The sequence below is a fragment of the Accipiter gentilis genome, chromosome 4, assembly GCF_929443795.1.
Source record: "Accipiter gentilis chromosome 4, bAccGen1.1, whole genome shotgun sequence".
Lineage (NCBI taxonomy): Eukaryota > Metazoa > Chordata > Aves > Accipitriformes > Accipitridae > Astur > Astur gentilis.
Genome location: NC_064883.1, coordinates 10,224,789 through 10,246,912, shown reverse-complemented (window position 1 = coordinate 10,246,912; position 22,124 = coordinate 10,224,789). Strand labels below are relative to the sequence as shown.

The 22,124-nt window shown below is 49.6% G+C and overlaps 2 protein-coding genes across 2 annotated transcripts; both read right to left on the bottom strand.

Annotated features, from left to right (window-relative positions):
- On the bottom strand, positions 1-2,075 carry HOXA2 (homeobox A2). The gene is made up of 2 exons (XM_049799035.1): positions 1,537-2,075; positions 1-858 (listed from the first exon to the last, which is right to left on the bottom strand). Exons 1-2 carry the CDS (start codon positions 1,916-1,918, stop codon positions 110-112), a joined length of 1,131 nt encoding a protein of 376 aa, XP_049654992.1. The 5' UTR covers positions 1,919-2,075; the 3' UTR covers positions 1-109.
- Positions 2,076-6,676: 4,601 nt separating this feature from the next.
- HOXA3 (homeobox A3) lies at positions 6,677-21,476 on the bottom strand. Its single transcript, XM_049799032.1, has 3 exons — positions 21,427-21,476; positions 9,520-10,108; positions 6,677-8,068 (listed from the first exon to the last, which is right to left on the bottom strand). The coding sequence occupies exons 2-3, from the start codon at positions 9,989-9,991 to the stop codon at positions 7,299-7,301; spliced, it is 1,242 nt and encodes a 413-aa protein (XP_049654989.1). The 5' UTR covers positions 9,992-10,108; positions 21,427-21,476; the 3' UTR covers positions 6,677-7,298.
- Between the last annotated feature and the right edge of the window lie 648 nt (positions 21,477-22,124).

The following is a 22,124-nucleotide window of genomic DNA, read 5'->3' as shown; positions in this document are numbered from 1 at the left end:
CTGACCAGGAAAGGGGGGGGGGGGGCGGAGAATAAAATTAATTCACGGGAAAAACAAAGAAGAATAAGGAGGAGAAAGCAGGACCCTTGGGGAGGACGTCTTTAATTTCTCAGTAATTCAGATGCTGCAAGTCAATTGTGGTGAGTGTGTCTGTAAAAAAGTCAAAACTGTCAGCAGAAATATCTACGGGACTGTCCAGAGATCCTGGCAAACTGGGGGAAACTGCATCTGAAAGCTGTAGGCAGGAATCTGTGGAGAAAACGTTAAAGTCCTGTAAAGAAGGGACATCTAGGGCCTCAGGACTGTCATTGTTCAGGCCAGCTGCACAGTTCTGGGCCATTGTTGAGAGGCAGTTTTGAACAGTGGGTGACTGATGTTGAAAATGTTTTAGATTTTTCTCATTGCTCGTTAAAGGCGAAACGGGGAAAGTTTGGGACTCGCCATTGTGCACATTCTGCGCCTGCTGCTGGGAGAGGGCATTCTGCTGGAAAGCGTAGCCTTCCCGCTCCAAGAGAGCGCCGGAGACGTTGCTGAGGGCTTGCTCGAAGAGGGATTTCTCCTCCTCCTCCTCCTCCTCCGCCGCTTTCTCGGGGTCCTCTAGGCTCTTAAATTTCCCCTCGCTGTTTTGGTTCTCCTTGCACTGGGTCTGTCTCTTGTGCTTCATCCTTCTGTTCTGGAACCAGACTTTGACTTGTCTCTCAGTCAGATCCAGCAAGGCTGCAATCTCAACCCTCCTTGGTCTACAGAGATACTTGTTGAAATGAAATTCTTTCTCTAGCTCCAGAAGCTGGGTGTTTGTGTAAGCCGTCCTCAGCCGCCTAGATCCACCGCTACCGCTATCGGGGATTTCAAGGGGGTCTGTTAAAAAAGAAAAAAAGAAAAAGAAAAACACCACCACCACACGCACACGCACCCCAAAGCACCACCGCCAGAAGAGCGAAAGCAAAAACACACGCACGCACACACAAAACAGATAAATGCACGGATTGAATTTCAGCACCCGAGCACATCGCATCCCTGGGGGGGGGGGGGGGGGGGGCAGTGCTCTCTCTGCACGTATGTGTCTATATCTATATGTCCATATAGCATAAAATAGCAACTGCAACAAAATGGCCGCCTCTGGATGCAGTAAACCCATTGTGTTGCACTGCTGAGCGCCCGGTGCTGCGTGCCCCTCGGCCACCTTCGCAAAATTAGCGCCTCCAGCTCCCCAACCTCCCCACACCAGAGCAAACTTTATATTAGCCATACCGCAATTTATAATTAATGCATCAGCTGCTTAGCTGAGCGGGAGCAATCTATCACTCTTCATTACTGTCAAATATCCTAACTCTAGGACGGCGAGACAAGAGAGGTCAGCTCCAACTCAAATAAATCATCCCGCATTAAGCAAGTTCGGGGAAAGTTTGGGTTTCCAGAGAGCCCGGCCAGCTCCGTCCTCCCCGCCCGCCCGCCCCTCCGCCTCGTCCCCCCGCGAAGCCGGGGGGATGCGGGGAGCCAAAAAAAGCGGGGCCGGCGGCAAATCTTTGGACTGACCTTTGTGGCTGAGGCAGGCAGGTCCAGCGGCTGAGGCGGAGGCCGAGGCGGGCGGCAGCGCGGATCGCTTGGACGCCTTTTTCTCTTTCATCCAGGGGTACTCCGGGGGCGGCGGGGCGCCGGCGGGGCCCGGGCTGCCGCTGCGGCCGCGGGGGCTCGCCTTGGGGCGACCGCCGCCGCTATGGCGAGGGTGGCTGCCGGGGTTCAGGCTGGGGATGGTCTGCTCGAAAGGAGGAGGAATCAGTGTCGAGTGTGAAAGCGTCGAGTTCTTGATTGATGAACTTTGAAATGTATCACCGACAGGGGGAAAAGATGTCAGGCACTCAGCAAGCGATGGCTGGCTATTGATAAAACCGATCTCTCGCTCAAATGCGAAATTCATGGCCTTCAACTGGCAGCCCCCGCGGAGAAAAAGTTCCCTCGGATTCAGGGGGCTCGGGGGGGGGAAGGCCCAGGAAAAAGGCGAGAGAGGAGAAAAAAATATAGCATAGAAGATCGCTGGTGGGGTGTTTTTTTTCTAATTCACTGATTACAGCCGTATGGGGACCGTGCTACTATTAAACTATTGAATTCATGGAGACAAGGTTGAAATTGGACCGAATTGGCTGTCACATGATTGCCTCTGCCCAATGACAATTTGGGCTTTAATCAAAAGAAGCCACTGTCTGTTTGATTGATCCAAAAAAGTCGGGAAGGAACGCCTCATTGGGGGCCAGAAAGGCTTTATTTACACTTTTTTTAAAGAGGGAAATGATATCTCGAGTATCTATCCCCTTGGCGTCCTAATCTCAAATGATCGGCGGTGGGGGGGAGGGTGCGTGTGCGTGGATATGTTTGTGTGAGAGGCTGCGAGTGTGTGTGTGTGTGTGTGTGTGTGCGTGCGAGAGTGTGTGAGTGTGTGTGTGTGTGGCTGCTTGTCCTGCAGCCTGCTGCCTCCCTCGCCTCCACCCGCACACTCTCCTCTCATTGTTTGGGACTGTCAGGAAAACGCTTTGCACCTCACAAATCATTTAAGCACCTCAATCTGACGCCTTGAGTCATTAACAAAGTAATCCATTAATCTTCAAAGTTTTGACACCGCCAGGCCCCCGCATAAGAAGTTGCACCCAGGCAGGAGTCTGAAGCAGAGGGTCTTGATTTTTTCCTAGGGAATAGCACTTCCTCCAAAACTACTTTCTCCTTCCCGACTCAGCCTCGATGGGCTCCTTTTTCTTTCCCTTTTATTTTTTCTTTTTTTTTTCTTTTTGTTTTCTTTTCTTTTTTTCCTTTTTTTCTCCTTCTTTTTTTTTTTTTTTCTTTTTTTTCTTTTTTTTTTTTTTTTTTGGTGTACAGCTATCGGGTGTACAGTACGGAGAACAATTGGCTGCCGGTGCCGAGCCATTGTTTAACAGGATCTTCCTCAGCAACCTTGCTTCTAGGGGAAGAGTCACATAGGCAGCAGCCCTTGTGCTTCACGACTTCCCTCTCCAGTTGGCTTCCCGGGATTGGACCGTAAAACATAACCCTAGGAGTACCTCTCTGGGCGAGCCAAATCGCGAGGCTGCAAACGCGTCTGGCTGTTGCCTCTTTAAAAAAAAACCCAAATCCTGTGCCTTAGCTTGCAAACGATACTCCCGTCTGCTGGCATAATTTGCTTAATAACCGTAGTAGGCTGGGTCTGGTGAGTATTTTCGATTACCAGGAAATATATGGGCTGGTAGCGGGTTTGTTTTCACGGGGCCAGGCAGAGCGAAAATGCTGCGGGCTTATGACTTGAGAGACGGCACTCGCCTCCGACGCTTGGCTCTCGCCGCCGCCGCCTCCAGTCGCCTCTGCTAGGTCGAGGCAAGTCCCGAATTTGGATGCTTTGGGCACAATTTTCCAACCAGGCTGAGGCGAGAGGGAGAGCGATGACAATGATGGCCTCAGTCACCAGCCTGATGAATCCTATGGTCGCAGCCGCCCCGGGCAGCCCGGACGGGGCTTGCCTTCCCGCGGAGCCCGGGGTGCCCGGCGGGGTGGGGTGCGCCGGGGGGCCGGGGGGGGGGCAATGCGCTTCCGAGCCGCTCTCCGCGTCCTCCAGGAGCCAGGGACCAGCGCCAGCGCGATGCGGTGCCCTCTCGCTTTATTTTCGGAGTTGCCAAAAAGAGGTCGGCAAGCGTCTTCGTAATTAAAAAAAAGAAAAAGAAGAAGAAGAAGAAGAAAAAGAAGGGGGCGGGGGGGGGGGGGGAGAAAACAAGACCCCAAACACTCAGCGGATCAGTCTGCATCCAGACTGCACGAAGTGCATTTAAAAAATCGGTTTTAAGTTAATGCACCCACAAGATGTAGCATATCTGCGAAGGCATTGGAGAGAGGGGGAGGGGAGGGGCCGGGAGGCTTTAAATGGGCTTTTTGGTGGTTGCTTGTTTAAATAAAATATAGAACGGGACTTGTCATTTAATCCCTCAAAAGGGATGCCTTACAAATATCGATGCTGTTGGAAAATGCAAGGGGTTTAATTTTCTTGCTTTTAGTCCAAACAAAGCTCTGGTGGTGTCTGCGCGCGATCAATCTTGGCCGCCAAAAGGTTTGACAGCTACTGGCCCTTAAGAACACATTTAAAGCTTCTTGCTCTTTCCAAGATCAAATGTGGCCGAGAAAAGAGGCAGAGCAAGAAACGCAAGTAAACAAGGAAAAAACTGCTTTTAAAATATGCTGGCAGAGGACTGGGCTGCTTGTGGGAAAAGTCCGGTTTTATTTTGCTTCTCAGTGCCTACCTTGGGGTCGGGCTTTTCTTTTTCTTTTCTTCTTCTTTTTTTTTTTTTTTTTTTTTCCCTCTCTGGAAAATATTGGGATTAACAGCAGGATGACAAATAATAAAGAGAGAGGTTTGGACTTTAACCAGGCTTTGTGAGTAAAACCTGTGTGGGTGTCTCTATTCTGCACATTTGTTTCTTGTGGTCAGTCTAATACAAAAACCACCTGGAACAAAACCTTTGGAGAGAGGACGCGAAATTCTTGGGCAAATCAATTACTTCTGCTTCCAGGGGGAAACTTTTAATGGGGAGAATCTTAAATGCAAAAATACAAATTCTTATTTGCAACCTACAGGCTCTGAAGAAGGGGTTGAGTACGGTTTCTGGAAAGAAGGGGGCAAAATCGCCTGTATTTTTCTTTCTTCATAGTGGGAGGGGGGTGAAACGCCAAATTCCTTCTCTTTGAACATTTTCCTAAATGTAATTCGTGGTGCTAAAGGAGCCACGCAGTAAGAACCACCGACTGTACCGTTACCTTTTGTTGTATCTAACCTAACTGCTCCGAGGGGTGGGGGACTGGCTTGAATTTTATACGGGTGCTCATTTGAAACGAGCAATGTCTTGCAATGTTGCAAAAATGCTTCCTTTGCCTACAAAATAATAATCAGTCGTTGGTCCGTATTGGGTAATAATCAGGTTTCAATGAAAAATATCAGACTACATAACATTTCCTTCCACGGGTACATATCTATATATACAATAAATAGCACGGTGTAAATATATTTGCAATCCCTTTCTTTGAGCATGCTTTATCTATTTATGCAGAAAAGCTCTATATAGATTCATGGATGCATGACAATGTTTCAGCATCAGGCAAGGATGGTTCTGGGAACAAGATAAAGCCCAAAGATTAATAATATTTCAGCATGAGACCAAAATGGCGACTTTTTTTTTTTTTTTTTTTGTGCTCTAAAAGATACAGATGGTGAACAGCGTGCGTTATTATCTACACAGCATAGGAATATGTCTTTATAAACGTGCAGGGGTATATTTTACCCAGTCTATTAAGGTCCATTTTGATTTATCTTTCAAGTTTCAATCTAAAAATTACGGACATTTCGCCTGGAAGGAAAAAAAATCGGATTTAAGCACACGCTTGTGGGTTTCTGCCTTCCACCTCGAGCCTATTCGGACTGGAGACCCCCGCGAGTGCCCGTTTGGGGCCGGGACAGTCACCCTTCTGCAGTACGGTGTGCCCCCCCCCCCCCCCCCAACGAACACACACACACACACACACACTCACACACATCCACACCCCCGCGGGAAGAGAGGAACGCACGGCTCCCCTCCCCCACAGCTTCGGGCTGCAGAGGGGAGGGAAGGCGGCTCAGCAAAAATGGAACAACAGCAAAATAAAATTTAAAAAAATTAATAATTAAAAAAATATAAAATCCACTCCTTGGAGGCAAAAACCGGCGGCGGGGGTGGCGGGTGGAAGGAGCTGTGTCCAGAGGCAGCAGTACTCGGCATCCACCCCCCAGCCGCGTTTGGGGTTTGGCTGGGGACCCGCTCTACCAGCCTTGCTCCCAAGGGCCGGCGGGGCTCCGCCGCCCGGCTCTCCCCTGCTTGCCCAGCGGGCGAGCCCGGGGACGAGGCGGCCCCTCCACGCCCACGCGTGCCTTTATCCTGAGCTCTGCTCCCATGTGCTCCACGCACACACACTCGTACACACACTCCCACACACACACACCCGGCTGGCCTCCCCGGGAGGCAGGGGACCCTCCCCGCGCTGCTCCGCGGCCGGTCCCCCAGCGGACCCCCGGGGCGGGGAGGGGGCGATCCGCGCCCGCCTGCCCTCGGCGCCGGGCGGGCACCGCGCAGCGGGCGCGGGAAGAGGCGGCCGCAGCCGCCGAGGGCCCTAAAACCCCGCTGGGGGGAAAGAAAAAAAAAAAAGGAAAAAAAAAAAAAAAAGATCCCTCTCCCTGCCTATGAAACGCTGAAAAGGCGTCGCGGGGCTCTCGGGTGGGCGAGTGGATCCTCGTGTGAGTTTACAGATGAGTTTCCCAACTCCCCACGTCATGAAGGGCTCTCCTTTCCCTTGCGCTGCGAAGAACATGTTCTTAACTCTTTATTATTCAGAATAAAAACTTTATTTTTTTATTTTTTTTTTTTTTCAGAACGTGAGCAGCAAGGAATGTATAACTTTCAAAACAAATCTAGCCTTTTCAGCTTCACACTCTTTCTGCCTAGCTGGATGTTACAAGCATAAAGTATTCAAACCGTGATCTTTTTCCCAGATTTTATTGCATCGTCATCATCATCGTTATCACCATTTTTAATAAAAGGAGTTATAGTTTCCTTTCAAATGATATCTCCTATGCGTGCCAATATGCCATCTAACATATGGCCAGGTAAATACTTCCTGAATATTCAGGGTACAGATTTTTTATATATATATAAATATGAACAAATGGGGATAAATAAAATTTTAAACACTTAGATTATTCAATGTTTGCAAAAAAAAATATAAATAAATCTGAATGTTCACCAGCATACACACATTGAAAGACTTACACGTATTAATAATTGTCCAGGGAGTCCCTGTCCAAGCGCTTTTGATGTCTTTCTCGCTATTTAAAAGAAGTGCAATAAAAAAAATTGCTTCCCCGTGGGATCAATCATGTACGAACAAATTCACATTTAAGAATTCCTTTTATAGAAAATTTGTTCATATACCCTGTTTTGATAAAAGTGTAGAAGGTAAAGTATAAAGCCTCTGCATACTCCCAAAGTGAGACACAAGGCTACAGTTCAAGAAGATAAATATCCACTAGTGAAACTATAGAGCAATTCAAGCAACAAATATTGCTACGTCACATAAACTAGAAAACGCTTTTACCAAAGGAAACAAAACAAACCAAAACAAACAAAAGAAACAAGAAGGGGAGGGGAGGGCACATGGTGGGGGGAGGAAAGAGAGAAGGGAAGGGGTGAGTACTTTCCAAAAGCTGGGGGCTTGGTGTTCCACTTAGTGACTCCTGTCTCTTACAGATGGGTGAGTTTGGGCGCTTCCTGAATTCTTCCCTGAGAAGGATGGTGAGCGGTAAGGTCTGTGTATGTTGGGTGCGGATCGCAAGGTCCATGGTGGTGATTGTTGGCCATTGGCCCAGCCCCGCTGTAGTCCATGTTGGCAGAGGGAGGATGAGGGAGATGAGTTAGACCAAAGATGGAAGGCCCGGAATTGGTCATGGTCTCCACATAGTTGCCCCCTACATAGACGGGGCTTCCCTGTATATGTGGATTCCCATAACCGTTGCCTTGAAGAGGATGAGTATCGTATTCAGGTGTCACAGCTGCCGTCCCCGTGTATCTCTTTTGAGGAGGTGGGCAATTATTAAGAGGAGCGGTATACGATGCAGGGATGCCATAGGTGTTTTGATGAGGCTTGTTAAATGGCGGAGGCGACTGGGGCTCGTAGGGGACACTGTTTACTAAAGAATGCATAGAGTTTAGATATCCCCCAGCAGCTGGAGGGACAGGGCTTCTGCTTGGGGACTGTCCTCCTGAAGAGGTCATCATGCCCTTGCCCTTTTGATCCTTTTTGTATTTCATTCTGCGGTTCTGAAACCAGATTTTGATCTGTCTTTCTGTGAGATTGAGCAAATTAGCCATCTCTACCCTTCGCGGCCTGCAAAGGTACCTATTGAAGTGGAACTCCTTTTCCAGTTCTACCAGCTGGGCACTTGTGTAAGCTGTACGGGCTCGCTTAGAGGAGGCTTGCCCCGGAGGGCTTTTATCACCAGCACAACTCTCACCTATGTAAATCACACAAAGAACACAATCAGCATGGCGAACCCAGACATGGCAACCAGAGACAACGGGCCAACAACACCAGCACCTGGAGACTCCAGCTCTCGGACGCGAGATGGACGCCCACATGTGCAACGAGTACTCGCCCCTGGCATGAGCTCAGCCATGCCAAGCTACAAGCCTCCATAGACTTCCTTCACCTCATTAGCGTCACTATAGGACTACACTCGCTTCCCTTAAGAATGACCGCATACAACATATCTTAAGCTTTGCATAAAGAAGGAAGAAACATTCAGGGAAACACGGTGTGGTTTAGAAACTCTGAAGGTGAACCTATGGCTCTGCTAATGGATCAGGGTCTTCAAGAGCTAGCAGTTCTCCATTGCTGTAGAGACCCGCAGCCCTCTTTTTCTGAAAACCCTGATATATACACATCAGCTAGAGATGCCTGGAAGTTAGGTATCTACAATAAAACATATAAGCATAGAATTGACAGTATAGTGTTTCTGCCACATCTAGCATATAGCATAAACATACTGTAGTGATTGGGAAGTATAATATACATAAGAACATACGGTGGCTAGGCTTGCATATAGGCATACAGACATATTTAAATGTTACTGCTTTTTAATAAAACAAATACACATTATGGGAGACTGTAAACAGCAATGTTACCAGTGCTTTAAAAACCAGACCGGTGAAGATATTTGCTAAAGTTTGGGACTCTATTTCCAAGGCACATTTAAAAGAAAAATGGAAGAGGTTAATATAAGCCCAAATCCTGGGCACTGGAGCTAGCACTGGTGTTATTGACTCAAGTTTCCTCAAGTAGTAAAAGCATTAATATACACTTCCATCCCCCAAATAATATATTATGGGCTGAAGTTTATGGCACTCCAGAATGATTTTTGTTTACTGGGCTTGTAACTTTGCCAATCAGCTTGTTAAAATAGGAAGAGGTTCTGACTGCATGCAGGGCATTGATCCTGCCTGCACGTGATTATGAGCTATTTTATTCCTGTTACACTTCAGCAGAGATAGGTCACTGTCTTATTAATCTAACAGCACTGTGCCAACAAAGTACTCGGGACAGGCTTCTGGCTTAAGGCCTGGGCTGCTCCGCACTGACATGATTTACTGGAGGGGGGATTACCTAGGAAATGTGACAGATGCAGGAGGGCACGAGTGGTTTAGCCACTAGGAAACAAAATCACTTCAGACCCATCCTGCAAGGCTGAGAAAGTTCTGCAGAGGGTGGTTCATTCACTGAGCTCCCCTTGCAAGTGGTGGCAACCCCTTTCCAATAGCTCAAGGGGGTCATATGGGAGAGGAAAAAAAGCCCCCTTCCTCCCCCCCCCCCGCCCCCGAAGTGAAGGTGGGCAAGGCTGCCCTCCTCCCCACCAGATGCAAGGCCAGCCCAGGGGTACCCAGGGAGAGAGGGGAGCATGTTTCGTACCTGAACTGGAACTGCTGTTTTTCTGCTTTGTGTTTTGCCGAGATTCTTTCATCCACGGGAATATCTGTTTGGACATGGTGGGCGAGTTAAGAGCCGGGCTCTTGGTGGGGTTGGCCGGGGCAGGGTTGCTGCTGGCATTTTGAGATGGTGAGGCGGAGGACGGAGGTGGAGGTTGTGCCTGCTGGGCCGGAGGCGGCTGTGGCGGGGCCTGCGGGTCAGCGAGGCTGGGGGGCTGGAGAGGCTGGCTGGGGAGGGTCCTCATGCAACTCTCACTGATGTCATTGGCCTTGTGGTGGGACACGGAGCTGCCGGGGGACTGGAGGGAGCACGCGGGGCGGTGGTACTCAGTTTCCACAAGTGATGAAGATGGAGGATATTGCTGCTGACTCGCATTATAAGTGAAACCATTTGCTCCTTGGTAGGGGTAGGCACCATAGATTGCAGAGCTGTCGTAGTAGGTCGCTTTTTGCATTTCGTTGTTTCCCAATATTTATTTCGCAAACTGACAGGGTCTTGACACCCTTGGAGAATAACATTGGCACCCCTCTGTCACGTGGCGCTCTTCCTCCAATGGCCTCTCCGGGCAGACCTGGGGTGTGGGGAGAGCAGAGCAGGGTGAAGAAATGGTACAAATCCATCTTACTTTCAATAGCTAAGTGACATGAAAGCCATAAAAGAAAAAGTGGTCAGCAATATTTAGCAGCATGACTTGGCCTCAGGCACAGAGCATTTCGATATAAAAGCTGCCTGGATTTACTGGCAGCTACAAATATGTGCTTTGCTGCACCAGGATAGGAGCTTTCTAGGGTTTTTTCTTTCTTCTTCTTAAGAAACAGAGCAGGGCACCACATGGCGAGGGGGTTGATCGTTTATCACCGAGACGCTGTTTTAATACCAGTCTCTGAGATAAGGGTGATCGAGGAATCAGTAATGCGAAGGGGCTGGGCTGTTCCTTCATTCCAGCTCGAGGATCAAACCCTCTCCTGTAACCGGCGTTGTTTTATTTTTAGCTTTTCTCTCCAGGTTACGGCTTTCCATACAACATCAAAAAAATACACGAGATTGTTCCTGCCTACGTGTGGCAGGGGGCAGGAGCGGGGTGGAAAGGTTTCCTAGCCAGGGATATTTACACACCCCGATCCCCAGTGACGGATTTTGGCTTGTCTATGAAATGCTCGATAGGAAAATAAACAAAGCCAGCGCCTTCTCCCCTCCGTGCTCGCACACCACCCCCAGCCGCCCCGGTCACCCACCCCGGCAGCAGCCGTTTCTGCCCGGGCGAGCCCCGGCCGCCGCCCGCCGCTGCTCCCGCTCGGCCCCCGGAGCAGGGCTGGGGCCGCCCCACGCAGCCCGCCTCCCACCCGCGAGTGGGTCTGGAGCCTCAGCTGCCCCCGACGCCGCGTGAAGCCCCGTCAGCGAGTCCAGGAGGGGCAAGCTGGGCGCTCTGGCCATTGTTGGTTTGGTTTTTCCAGCAGTTACTTTCAAGACACTAACTTTTCGTGGAATCAGCCAGATCCTACCTGTTAAAACATGATGGATTGGGGGAAAAAAACACACCAGCAACCTGAAAAACCAGCGTTCATCTCCATGACCACGGCTTGAACTTTCCTTCCAACTTAGCGATAATAGGTTCTGTCTTGGAAACTGCTATGTAATTTGATGTATGAGGGTCACTTGGCTGGGGAGAGGGTGGACACAAACCCAGAGAATGTTTCTCCTGCCTGGGCGAATCCCTTTCTCCCCTCCGCCTTTTTGTCCCCCGTCCTTCTTTCTTTCTGGGATTTCCCCCCCCCCCCCCCCCCCCCGCTCCAGATTAAAGTCTACTGGTCACCTGCCCGAAAATAACAAGTTAAGGAATTGCCTGCATTAACGAGAGGAGACCTGTGCGTGATCTCTGATATGGGAGCTCTTTCCACACGCATTCACATTGTTCTCAGAAATTAAAGCGTGTTCCTCACCGTCCCCCTACCCCCTTGCTGACAAACAACCACGTCTTTTCGGATCAGAAGAGCTCTCCCTTCTTTTGCCACTTTCCCTGTACTTGAGCAGCTGGATATTTCCCCCCCAAACATCTAACGAGGACAAATGCTTAGGGGCGAAAAGCCTTACACAACACATGCACCAAACGAGCTCATTCTACGCCTTTCAAGTTATACAAGTTCTTAGAAAACAGTATTCCCTTTGTTAGATCCTAACAAAATGAAGGTAACACACCTACAGCAGGGCGGCTACCCTGTTATTGCACTAATCAAGCTCTTTTGGATGTTATTAAGCTAATAAGCCGATGGAGATCTGAGGCGCGCACACAGTTTCCAGCTCCTCGCCTCTCCTTCCTGATGCTATCGAGGCCTGGTGTGATTTTTCTCAATTCCTTTGAAAGAGAGAATATAGACACCACTACCAGAGGAGAAAAGGGAAATAATGAGCCAGCGGTAATTTTACAAAGGCACCCGCCTTTCATGATCGCGACATCAAATATTTCGCCTTCCCCTGGCCGCTGGGAAGTTTGCTGGCGCAGGCAGGGCGGGCAGCGCCGAGCGGGGATGCGGAGGGCGCTGCTCCCGCAGCCGCCTGCCCGCAGACAATAGGCAACTTTAGTCGGAAGGCAAAATATTATTTAAGCTTCGGCCGCCTGCCAGCAAGGGAAGGAAAAAAAAAAAAAATCAGCTCCCGCCTTTGGCTTCGCCAAGTTAATCACTTCCTACAAAGTTATAGAGGCGCGGGGGTAACCTGAGGAGCGCCGGGGCATTCCTGGAGAAAGCGGGAATAGCGGGATTAAGAGCGACAACGATCACGATAATAACAGCTCCCTAACGAGAGAGGGGGGGAGAAAGTTTGCGACCCCAGCCGGTGCCTGGGATGGGAAGAGCTCTCCTCTCCCCCTCGGAGACAAAAGGCCAGGTCTCACAAACACAGATGGGCCCCCCATTTTTCCAGCACCCATTTCATCGGCTCCATCTCCATTTGTGCAATACACCTCTCTGCCCTTTACCAACTTCTCGCCCCCCACCCAGACAGCCCGGAGACAGCAAATGAAAGCTGCTTGGGGGAGGCTAGTCCCCCCCGTTTCCCCCACTCCCCACTCCGGCTCCCCCCTACCCTCTCCCTCCCTCCGCCTCCCCCCTTCCCAAGCACACCAGATCTTTGCCCCGCCGAGCCCCAAACTCTGACTCTAGGACGAAAAAACAGGCAGCCCCCCTGAAAGATTTCCTGAAAGATAAAGACAAAGTTGAGAGAAGGTAGGGGGGGTGGGGGGAGAAGAGAGGAGAGAGAGCTGCCTGAACACGAAGTGTAAGGGTATCAGTCACTGCCTGGAAGGAAGCCCCAGCTTGTGAACTCTTCTTGAACCGACATTTAAGTCTACGGTCATAAATCACTGGGACATAAACTCCGCCATTCACGACTGATAGCAGCGTATTTGTGGCCTGCTTACCTTAACTTCTGACGACTGAGGCGGAAGCCAGCATGCTCTCTCTCTCTCTCTCTCTTTTTTTTTTTTTTTTGAGGCGACACAACCCAGGGAGCAGGGGCTGTCTGCCCCAGCCCGGTCCCTGCGGCCGCGGGGTGGGCACCGGCTCAGCTCCTCCGCACCCGGCACCCCCCGGCCGGGAGGGGCGAGCCCTGCCCCGCACGGGATGGGGACGGTAGCTCCGGACACCCGCCTCCCCCGGTCCCCTCCCGCTTCAGGCTGCCCACCCTGTCCCGAGACGGTCCCCGGCGTGCCAGGCTCCCCCTGCGCGGGGCACGGAGGACGGGGATGTTTCCCAGGGCTGCTCTGGGAAGGGAAGGGAAGGGAAGGAGAGAGAGAAGAAGAGAAAGGGGGTTGGGGGGAGTGGAAGGGGGGGGGGGGGGAGAAGGAAAAACGGGAAAAAAAAGGGAAGGAAGAAAGAAAGGCGGCCGCCTGGGGAAGCCTGGGGCAGGGTGGGGGCTGGGGAGGGAGCGGAGGAGCGCGGCAGTGAAGGAGTGCGGCCCCCCCCCGCACCCGGGCGTCACCAAAGTCCAGGAAAATTATGCTAATGAAGACAAACGGCGCTCACAAAGGGTCGCTCTCACCAGCCTCCGGGGGTGCTGCTGGGGGGGCTTGTGTTTGTCCCTCTTACCGGTGGGCTTGGGGGGCGGCTGCGGAATAGCCCCTCTGCCGCTCCCCGCCGCCGGGAGCCCCGCAAAGCCCCGGCTGAGTCCCGGCGAGGGGAGCAAAGCCCGGAGAGCCGGGGCTGGGTCCGGAGAGCCAGGCGAAGCCCACCAGGATCCCCGCTCTGGGCAATGCTTTCAGAGCCACGCTGGAAATCATTAGAGTTACTAATTATTAACTCATGCATGCGTGAGCGCACACACACACACACACACAGATGTACACACAGACACCCCCGCCGGCCCCCAAATATCCCCAGCGCCCGGGACGGGCACAGAGGCTCTCACTCACGCACACACACACACACATGTGCTACACAGGCGGGTCGGGGTGCCCGCCGTCCCCCGTGGGGACGGGTGGGCGGCAGTCCCGCGTGGACGGGGGCCCGCACAGCCCGCCTTCGCCTCCCGCTCCTCGGCAGCGCTGGGGAAGGCGCTCGCCTTTTTCTCCAGCGTCCCGGGTTTTGGGGTGGGGGTGTCCGCCCCCCTTTCCCTGCAACAGAAACACGGCAGCGACCATGCAAACGAGAACTTAAATAAAGTTGCAGCCCCTGCCCCTCTGGCAGACGGCAGCTGGACTATGGGCTCCGTGCATTAAGCGGAGGCTCTGAATAATGCCTAGGTGTAAATCTGACTTTACTTCATTAATTAAGGCATTAAAAATATAACTAGTCCGTTTAAAGCACGAGGGAGCCCGGCGTCATCTTAAAGCACAAACAAAGCGAGGGGGAAGCGAGAAATAAAAAGCACTATAAGGCTGGGGTGGCCTCTTACGCATACCAATGGTTTTTGTCATTTATGGCTATGCAAGATTTATGACTTCATGCACCAAAGCTGTAAACAGAGCACTAAAACAGAAAACACTTGCTCCTTATGGCATAAGTGAGAAGGCACCACATGAAAGGGGAAGCGGGCAGCGTAGGAGGAGAGGAGAAGCAAAAATCCCGCGTATGCGTTTTGCTTCAAACAATCCCTTGAATGTTGCATCGGAAGAAAAAAGTCTTTTTAGTCAATAATCAACCCCACACTTTCTTCTGAAACTGCTGATCTGCCATTCGCTCTCTTGCCCGACCAAATAGCGACAGGCAGCGCTGCGCCCCGACGGAGCCCCCCAGACTGGAGAGGAGGATTTGGCAAGGGAGAGAGAACTGGGGACTGCAGAAACCTGCGGACGCCGGGGAGCCTGCCGGTTTGGGGAGCCCTGCCGAAAGCCTGGGCGATCTTTTCCTAGGAGCACGTTTAAACTTTGGAGCGATCTCCAGCGGGATATTCTGACTACATGTCTGTATTTAAGAGCGGGGACGGGGAGGGGGGAGGGGGTCTTTTTAAAACTGAAGGGATTTGCAAGGGACTTTAAGCGTGAGAACCGAAGTGGGTCGTAGGAATACTGAAGTGTTTCCTCCATTCGTCTTACTGCCTGCAAAGGGTATTTTGCGAGATTTCGCCTATTAGTGCCGTTTCCCCACGCCCCCTCTCTCCCTAAAGAGGTCATTTTAAACATGAGAAGATGATTTTTTTTTTTTAATGTCTCTTATGATGTCGGGATAAGTGTCTCAAGGCACAGATCCCCGCTGCTTTTATCTGTCTTTCTCTCCCAGAGGCCGAATATTTTCTTTCTGCTCCATTCCGCGGAGAGCGATAGGGCTCAGCTCGGGTAGGGACCGGCAGCGTTTGGGGCTCATTCCCGGGTCAGAAATGAGCTGCCTTTTCTTCCCGAAGGGTCCCACTCTGCGGGACTCCCCCCCCCCCTCTTTCATGGAATTACTCTTAGTTCCCGAATAAAATAATGCCTGTAAAGCACTTTGTCCTCGGATGCTCTGAAATGGAAGGAGGCAGCACCATAATTCAAGGCTGATTTGAGGAGATCTCATAGGGATGAAATAGCAAGGCGGGGAGTTGCTGGAGAAGAGGACCAGTTCTGGAAGTGGTGCCTGTCCAAGTCGGTAGAGAGTTAGGAGGGGACATTAACTGCCTTAGGGAAGGACTGGACTATCGAAGCAAGCCGTGGTTAATCTGAATTACTGTTTATATTCTCTAACACAAAAGAAAGGCAACGGACTCTTCGCTTGCTATTTGCTTAGCAGACTGAGGTTATTTACACAACTCGCCGAAATGCCCCTCTCCTCCCAAACTCTTCTTGCTTTCTTTTGCTCTAGAGCAGGAATGTATTATTTATGAGTGTTTTAACTGGGTCAATATGCATCCGAACTGGGTCATAAATCAGAGGAAACGCTGCCAAGTAATGGAGCTGCAATTAAAGCTTGCACTTTATTTTTTTTGAGGCGCGTTTTGGCCCGTTTCAAAATACGGCAAAGCCAACCTTGGCTTTTAGACACCCAGCTGGGAGCGAAACGGCTCTCCTCCCCTCGCCGGAGAGACGCCGGGTCTAAGAAAGGACCAACGTGCTTCAATACGGCGAGAAGGGGAAATAGCATTTCTTTGGGTCAGTTCTGCTCTGAGAGCGGCTTAAAGAGCAGGAAAGCAAGAAACCAGCCCCAGCACCTTTGCCCCGCAGGTCTCTGCAGAACGGCCGCGAATAGCTCCGAGTGGAAGTAACCTTTGTTTTGTTTTGGTTTGTTTTCAGCGGAGTTTTTACCAGCGTTCCCTTTTCTTCCCCTCTCCCTCTCTTTCTGACCTCTTGGAAAACGAGTAATTACAAGCACCCGGTAACTGGGCACAAAATGGTGCAGCGGGAATAGGCGAGAGGCGCGGAGCGAACTGGAGGAAAGCGAGCCCCAGCGCTCCGACCTTTCCCAAAGCCGGGACACACCGGGAAAATGTCGTTTTATATCGCATTTTGCCCTCCTTGGGTAGCCAAGTCGTCTTTCACGTTCGTCATTTAAACTGCGTTCTTTCTATATAGCTACTCACACATATTTATAAGTATACGCAAAGACTTACATATTTATACGTACGTACATATCTATATTTATGTAAACGACGGTATGGATATCAATTTAGGAATAGTATATGTTCTCCTAGAAGATAATTTCCACTCCTCCCCTTTTTATTCTCGCTTTCCAGATCCCCATTCAGAAAGAGAGAGAGAAAAAAACCCACCACATTTCCAAGGCTGATTTATTGTTAGAAGCCATCGCTGGCTCTCGGTTCAGCTCCTTCTCACGGCGGAGAAATAAAGAAGAGCCCCTCGGCTCATTTGGGAAGGGGAAGCTTTGCCACAGAGCTGAGCGCCCATGCAGCCCTCCGCGCACGGTAAACAAAGTACCACTAAAGCATCATAAATAAAATGGCAGCACGATCGCATAGTCATCGATTTGCGGAGCGGCAGCGGCCGAACAAACACCCATAAAACAACAACCGCCGCCGCCGCCGCCGCACACTCGAGCACGACCCCGACTGAGGAGCATCCCCCCCCCGCCCCCGCCCCCGCACCTTTTTCTCCGACTTCCCCAAATACGTAAATAAATAAACACACTAACACACAAATAAAATAAAATAATAAAATAAAATTAAGGGGGGGGGGGAAATCCAAACGCGGCAATAAAAGACGCTTCCCATCTCTAGCCGATCATAAATAATGATAAGATGGCAATCGAGGGGCTGGAGCTGAGGCAGCTGGCCATCAACAGCAGTGTGGGATCTCTATGGAGAAAAATAAATAAAGCAGCAAACTCTCCCTGCTCTGCTCGCTGCGAGGGGAGAGTTGAATATTTACCGCAGCAAATTGAAACAAAGGGGGAAGCAGCCTGGCTCCGGGTGCACACACACCCGCACGCACACACACGCACTCACTCCAGCCTCTGCTACTGACCTTTGCCTCGAACAGCAATAACTCACCACATAAATGAACAATCAACGGAAATACCTTAAAATAAAATCCATCCTTTCTAACGAAGCATTTCGTCCTCTCGGCTCGACAATAACCTTTCCATAAGGAACGAAAGCTGTCAGCGAAATGGCCAGCTCTTGCGGGGACGGTGATGGGGGCAGGAGGAAAAAAAAAATAATAGAAAGCAGTGCTTGCTCTGAACAGAAACTGGAAAAGCGTAATCGCAGACGGAGCCAGACCGGGTCTCCACTCCAAATGCCACAATAATGCGCTGTATTATGTGCTCACGTGGTCATACGTCAACTTAAATCCTTTTATTTGAAATAGGGAATCATTGAAGGAACAGGGTTTCTTAGCGCGAGCCTTTGCTTTTCAAAGCCTTAACCCGATATGTTAAAGAAGAGTTTTGGGGGGGGGGGGGGGGGGAAACCAAGAGATGCAGATGACTGGCGGCGGGGAGGGGGGGTTGGTTTGATTCTTTTTCCTCCCACACCAATATTTCTTTACACAAAGCCCATTGGAAGGTAAGAGGAATTCTTATAATATGGGATTACGCTGCACTTTGATACTTAGCCTAATTAAGCGGCATTTGCTCCCCAGGCCCGCCACCCTACTCCACGTCGCATGTCTTCTGCAACCCCCGAAGAAAGCCCAAATCTTAATACTATTATTTCCAGCCCCCTTCTAAATGGGACGATTACCAGCCTTCCCCCCACCCCCAGCCGCCTCTACCCTGCCATTGTACACGGCTTGCTCAACTCCCACACGCTACATCAGGGCTCCTGTAGAAACTAAAAAGACCTATAATTACCTGACAAAGGCAAAAAAGAGTCTCTTCTAAGAGGCTAGTTGATTTTTGTCCTTGTAACACACTATGAAGAATACACCTTCCTTCACTGGCGTGGCTCAGAATTTTGCAAAACCTTTTGGGACCTTGCTGTTAAACCTGTGCTTACGCATTTCCTATACAGCTAGTTTGAGTGATGCACAAAATTATAGGTTTCTAACGATGGAAAAAAAAAAAAAAATGGGGAGGGGGAGCTCTCTGCCTAAAGGGGAAAAAACAATTAAGACCAAAAAAAAAGGAGCAAAGTTGTATGCGGCCCCCGAGCCAGGCAGCTTCGCCTGTGTTTGAACACACCACATCTTCCCTGTAAGATTGTTTGACTTGTGCTATTGACACAATAAGCTAAACAAACAAAAGAAACCCTCAACTCGCATAACTTTTCTGGAAGGAGTGAAAGAAAATCAGATAATTCACGCTTTTAACGTGTTCCCGGTCCAGTTCTGCGACTCCAGCATTTCGCATCACGCTGTATATACCCTTGCCTAAATCTTTCTACCACCTCCCATGAGCTCGAAGAAAACTTTCAGCTAGCTATGTATCCCCTCTTGCTGTTTCACCTGCACTTCACAGAACAGAATGGAAGGACTTTTCTTTTGAAAGGTGATGTTTAGTGTTATGGACAAGCCTTACATACTCTCACTTGGATTGTAAAAGTGGGCCACTGGAATTTAAACCCATCAGTAACAGTGTATAGTAGTGGACTTTGCAGCAAAGTCGGCGTGACCTTACAACGGAGGACGAATTTGCAATTTTTCATATGGAAGTGACTAAGCTAGTAGCAGGGTATACATATATTATCCCTCACTAAGAACTGGAATAAAAACTCTAGATGTTTGAAAGCGAGGGAGCCTTAGGCACACACGACATGCCCAAGTCTGTAACTATCAGCACGACTGGTAACTCCACAGCCCTCGTACCAAACGTAAACCGAGGCTGATATTTACTCGAGATGGATTCACGGCTCTTTTAAATGTGGTGCGTTTAGATCCCATAAAAGAAACAGACAAGAGAAGTTCTTCTGCAACAATGAAACTGGAATTAATGGGGAATGGAGCAGATGTTGAAAAAAGCAGGGCAAGTCTTTCTTGGGGCTGTTGTAAAAAGTTATCGACTGCTTTGCGTCAAAAGCAGAAAGATGGCTTTAGAAGTTACAGTCCTGAGCAAATAGAAACTACAAAAGCAATAAATCACAATCATAAGTCAGCTTAAATGCCTTAACGCTAGCTATGGCTATTGGCTTCAAAACCCTGTTTCTATGAACATCTTTATTAGTATTAATGGTCAAGTTAATCCTAAAACTACTGTTTAACAATTAACTTCGTGTATGTAGTGGGGAAACTAATTAATTCTTAAGAAAAGTAACTCCTTGACGTGTGAATACCTTCCACAGGGTGTGCTTTGGGAGGGCAGAAGGGGGAGTCTGCCTAACTTTATGCTGTCCTGTCCTGGATCGCAGCTGAAAATTATTCCCTTCTGCCGATTTTGGAGAAAGCTTTCTTTGCTCTAGTATCGTGATTACGAGTTTTCAAATACAAATTCAAATGATCTTGCGAGTCGCAGACGCTAGATTTCCCCCGCCACCCCATATATTGCTTTGTTCCTGTTCCTGGACATTCAACATTGTGTTTTATTACCTCGGTGATTTGGAGACCTGAAACACGGTTTCTAGCAGAAAAACGTGGAATTTATCAGTGCGTCTGCTACTGATTTTTCTGTGCTTTATACACATGGCTTCGAGCTGAGCTGAAATTCCAGGCTCAGTAACAACAAACAGATCTGAGTTCATAACGTGCCTTCATTAAGAGAGACCCTTTGTGCCAGCTCTGGCATTAATAGCCCCTCTTAGCATTAGTGCTATTTAAAGTTACCTTCAATATAATTAGATTTAGAATTTTTACTGTCTTTCAAGTTTACTTTTATGCCAGTTGCTAAGAGGTAAGCTTATCACTCCCATGTGGAGACGAAATGGGAATCACCGTACGATATAAGTATTTATTTCCTCGCTACCTTGCAAGATTTGAAATCTGCTGGGACGCAGAGCTGTTTACCTACATCTGTGCGTCTGATAAAGTTGGCCTTTGATAATTTCCAAGCAGATAAAAAGAACAGAGCTATCGGCTGTGCCCTTGCGGGAGAAGTTCTGCTTAGAGTCAGCTGGGTCTGCGAGTGTTGGGTCCGTTAAAGGAATCCCAAGTATCTCTGCACGCAATGCTGTGGGTACATGCCACCGCAGGAAGGTTCCTTCGTACCGTATTTTCACTTTTAATTTCCTAACACAAGCGTGAACAGACATTTGCAGCGCCTTTTTGTAGTTAAGATTTAAGCAGCCCATTAAGCCAACACAAAGAGCCCTTGTAGTCATGTAATTTATGGCCGCTTTTAAAAGGTAGTAAAATATACTAATTGTACATCAGCGTCCAAAAATAAGCAGGTAAATCTGGCAGGAATTTGAGCTAATTCTATGTAATCCTCCCCACTCGGCGGCCGGCATAAGAAAATGGTCACTACGAAAAGCATTACGTTTCTCCTGCCAAAGGACCAAGCGCATCAAGGACTCTAGCAACTCTGAACCAACAAACACCGACCTCCGCCCGCTGCAAAGCAGGCCAGGACAGACAAACACCCGAAACTTATCCGCTATCCATTCTGGTGCATGCACGCTGAGAGAAATCAGGTTTTCTACCATCCCCACACTCACTCCAGGTTTGCAGGACTGGCTGGGGAACTCCTCGAGGAGGAGGCAAACAGACAAGCCGCGATAAGCCATTCAACACCGAAACGGCTCCAACCCGCTCTCCCTCGCCTCACGCCTTTGATTTGGGAAGGAGCTAAGAATGGACAAAGAAATTCTCAGCCTCTTGTGCTCTTCAAATGACTTTGCATCCTTCCTGTCCCCAATGCCTTTATAAGGATGGCGATCACTCAGGTCCTGTACACTTCTTTGTCTGCCCAGACACGCGCATTCACTACCCACGGAAGATGAATAGAGCCACTCCAGAAAAAAATTCCAGCTAGGTTAAATATTTATCACAACAACAACAAAATCTCATTCCAGCAGGCTCGTTCTGCATGCAGGTACTAGGCAAATGGCTTTCTTACAGCTGCCACCGGCGCAAAGGCAGCGGCCGGCGGCTCTTACCTCCTCCAGCTGCGCGGAGTTGGGCTGAAGCGCTCCCAGCTTCCACCGCCCCAGCCGAGCGGCTTCTTTTCGGGGCTCCCTGTAAACAAGCGACAAACAGTGCCTTACCGGGGAGTGCGGGGGGAGGTATTTTGCTCCTTCAGAGGCAATACACGGGTTGCCGGGTGAGCTGGGAGAGACCCGGAGTGGGGCGGGCAGGGATGGAGAGGGCGCGGGCTCCCGGCGTGGAGCGTGGGTTCCCACCCGGGTGAAGAGCACGGGGAGCTGAGAAATAAAAGCGTGTGGTTTGGGTTTTTTTTTTTTTCCCCTTTCTTTTTTTTTTTTTTTTTTTTCTTCCAGTAGAAAAAATAGACAGCTATGCCTTCTGTCTCCAAGTGTTTGGAAATATTGTCATTCCAAACTCTTGTTACATGAATGTCTGCTTTATTTTCCTCTGGGAAACCTTTGTTTAGGATCATTTAATCAAGAACAGACATTAAACACAAGTCGTGGTGTTCATCTCTGCTGAATAAAACGCGGAAAGGGTTCCAGTTTAAATGCGGGGCGTATTGTGGTTGGGCTTTTATTCAAACGGTTAGCCGGGGCCCGATCCTGCCACCACTAGTGCAATAAGAGACTAACAATTGACCTCACTGAAGCGGGATCGGGCCCAAAACATATATTTTTTTAGACACACTGAAAGCCATTGAAGAAGGGAA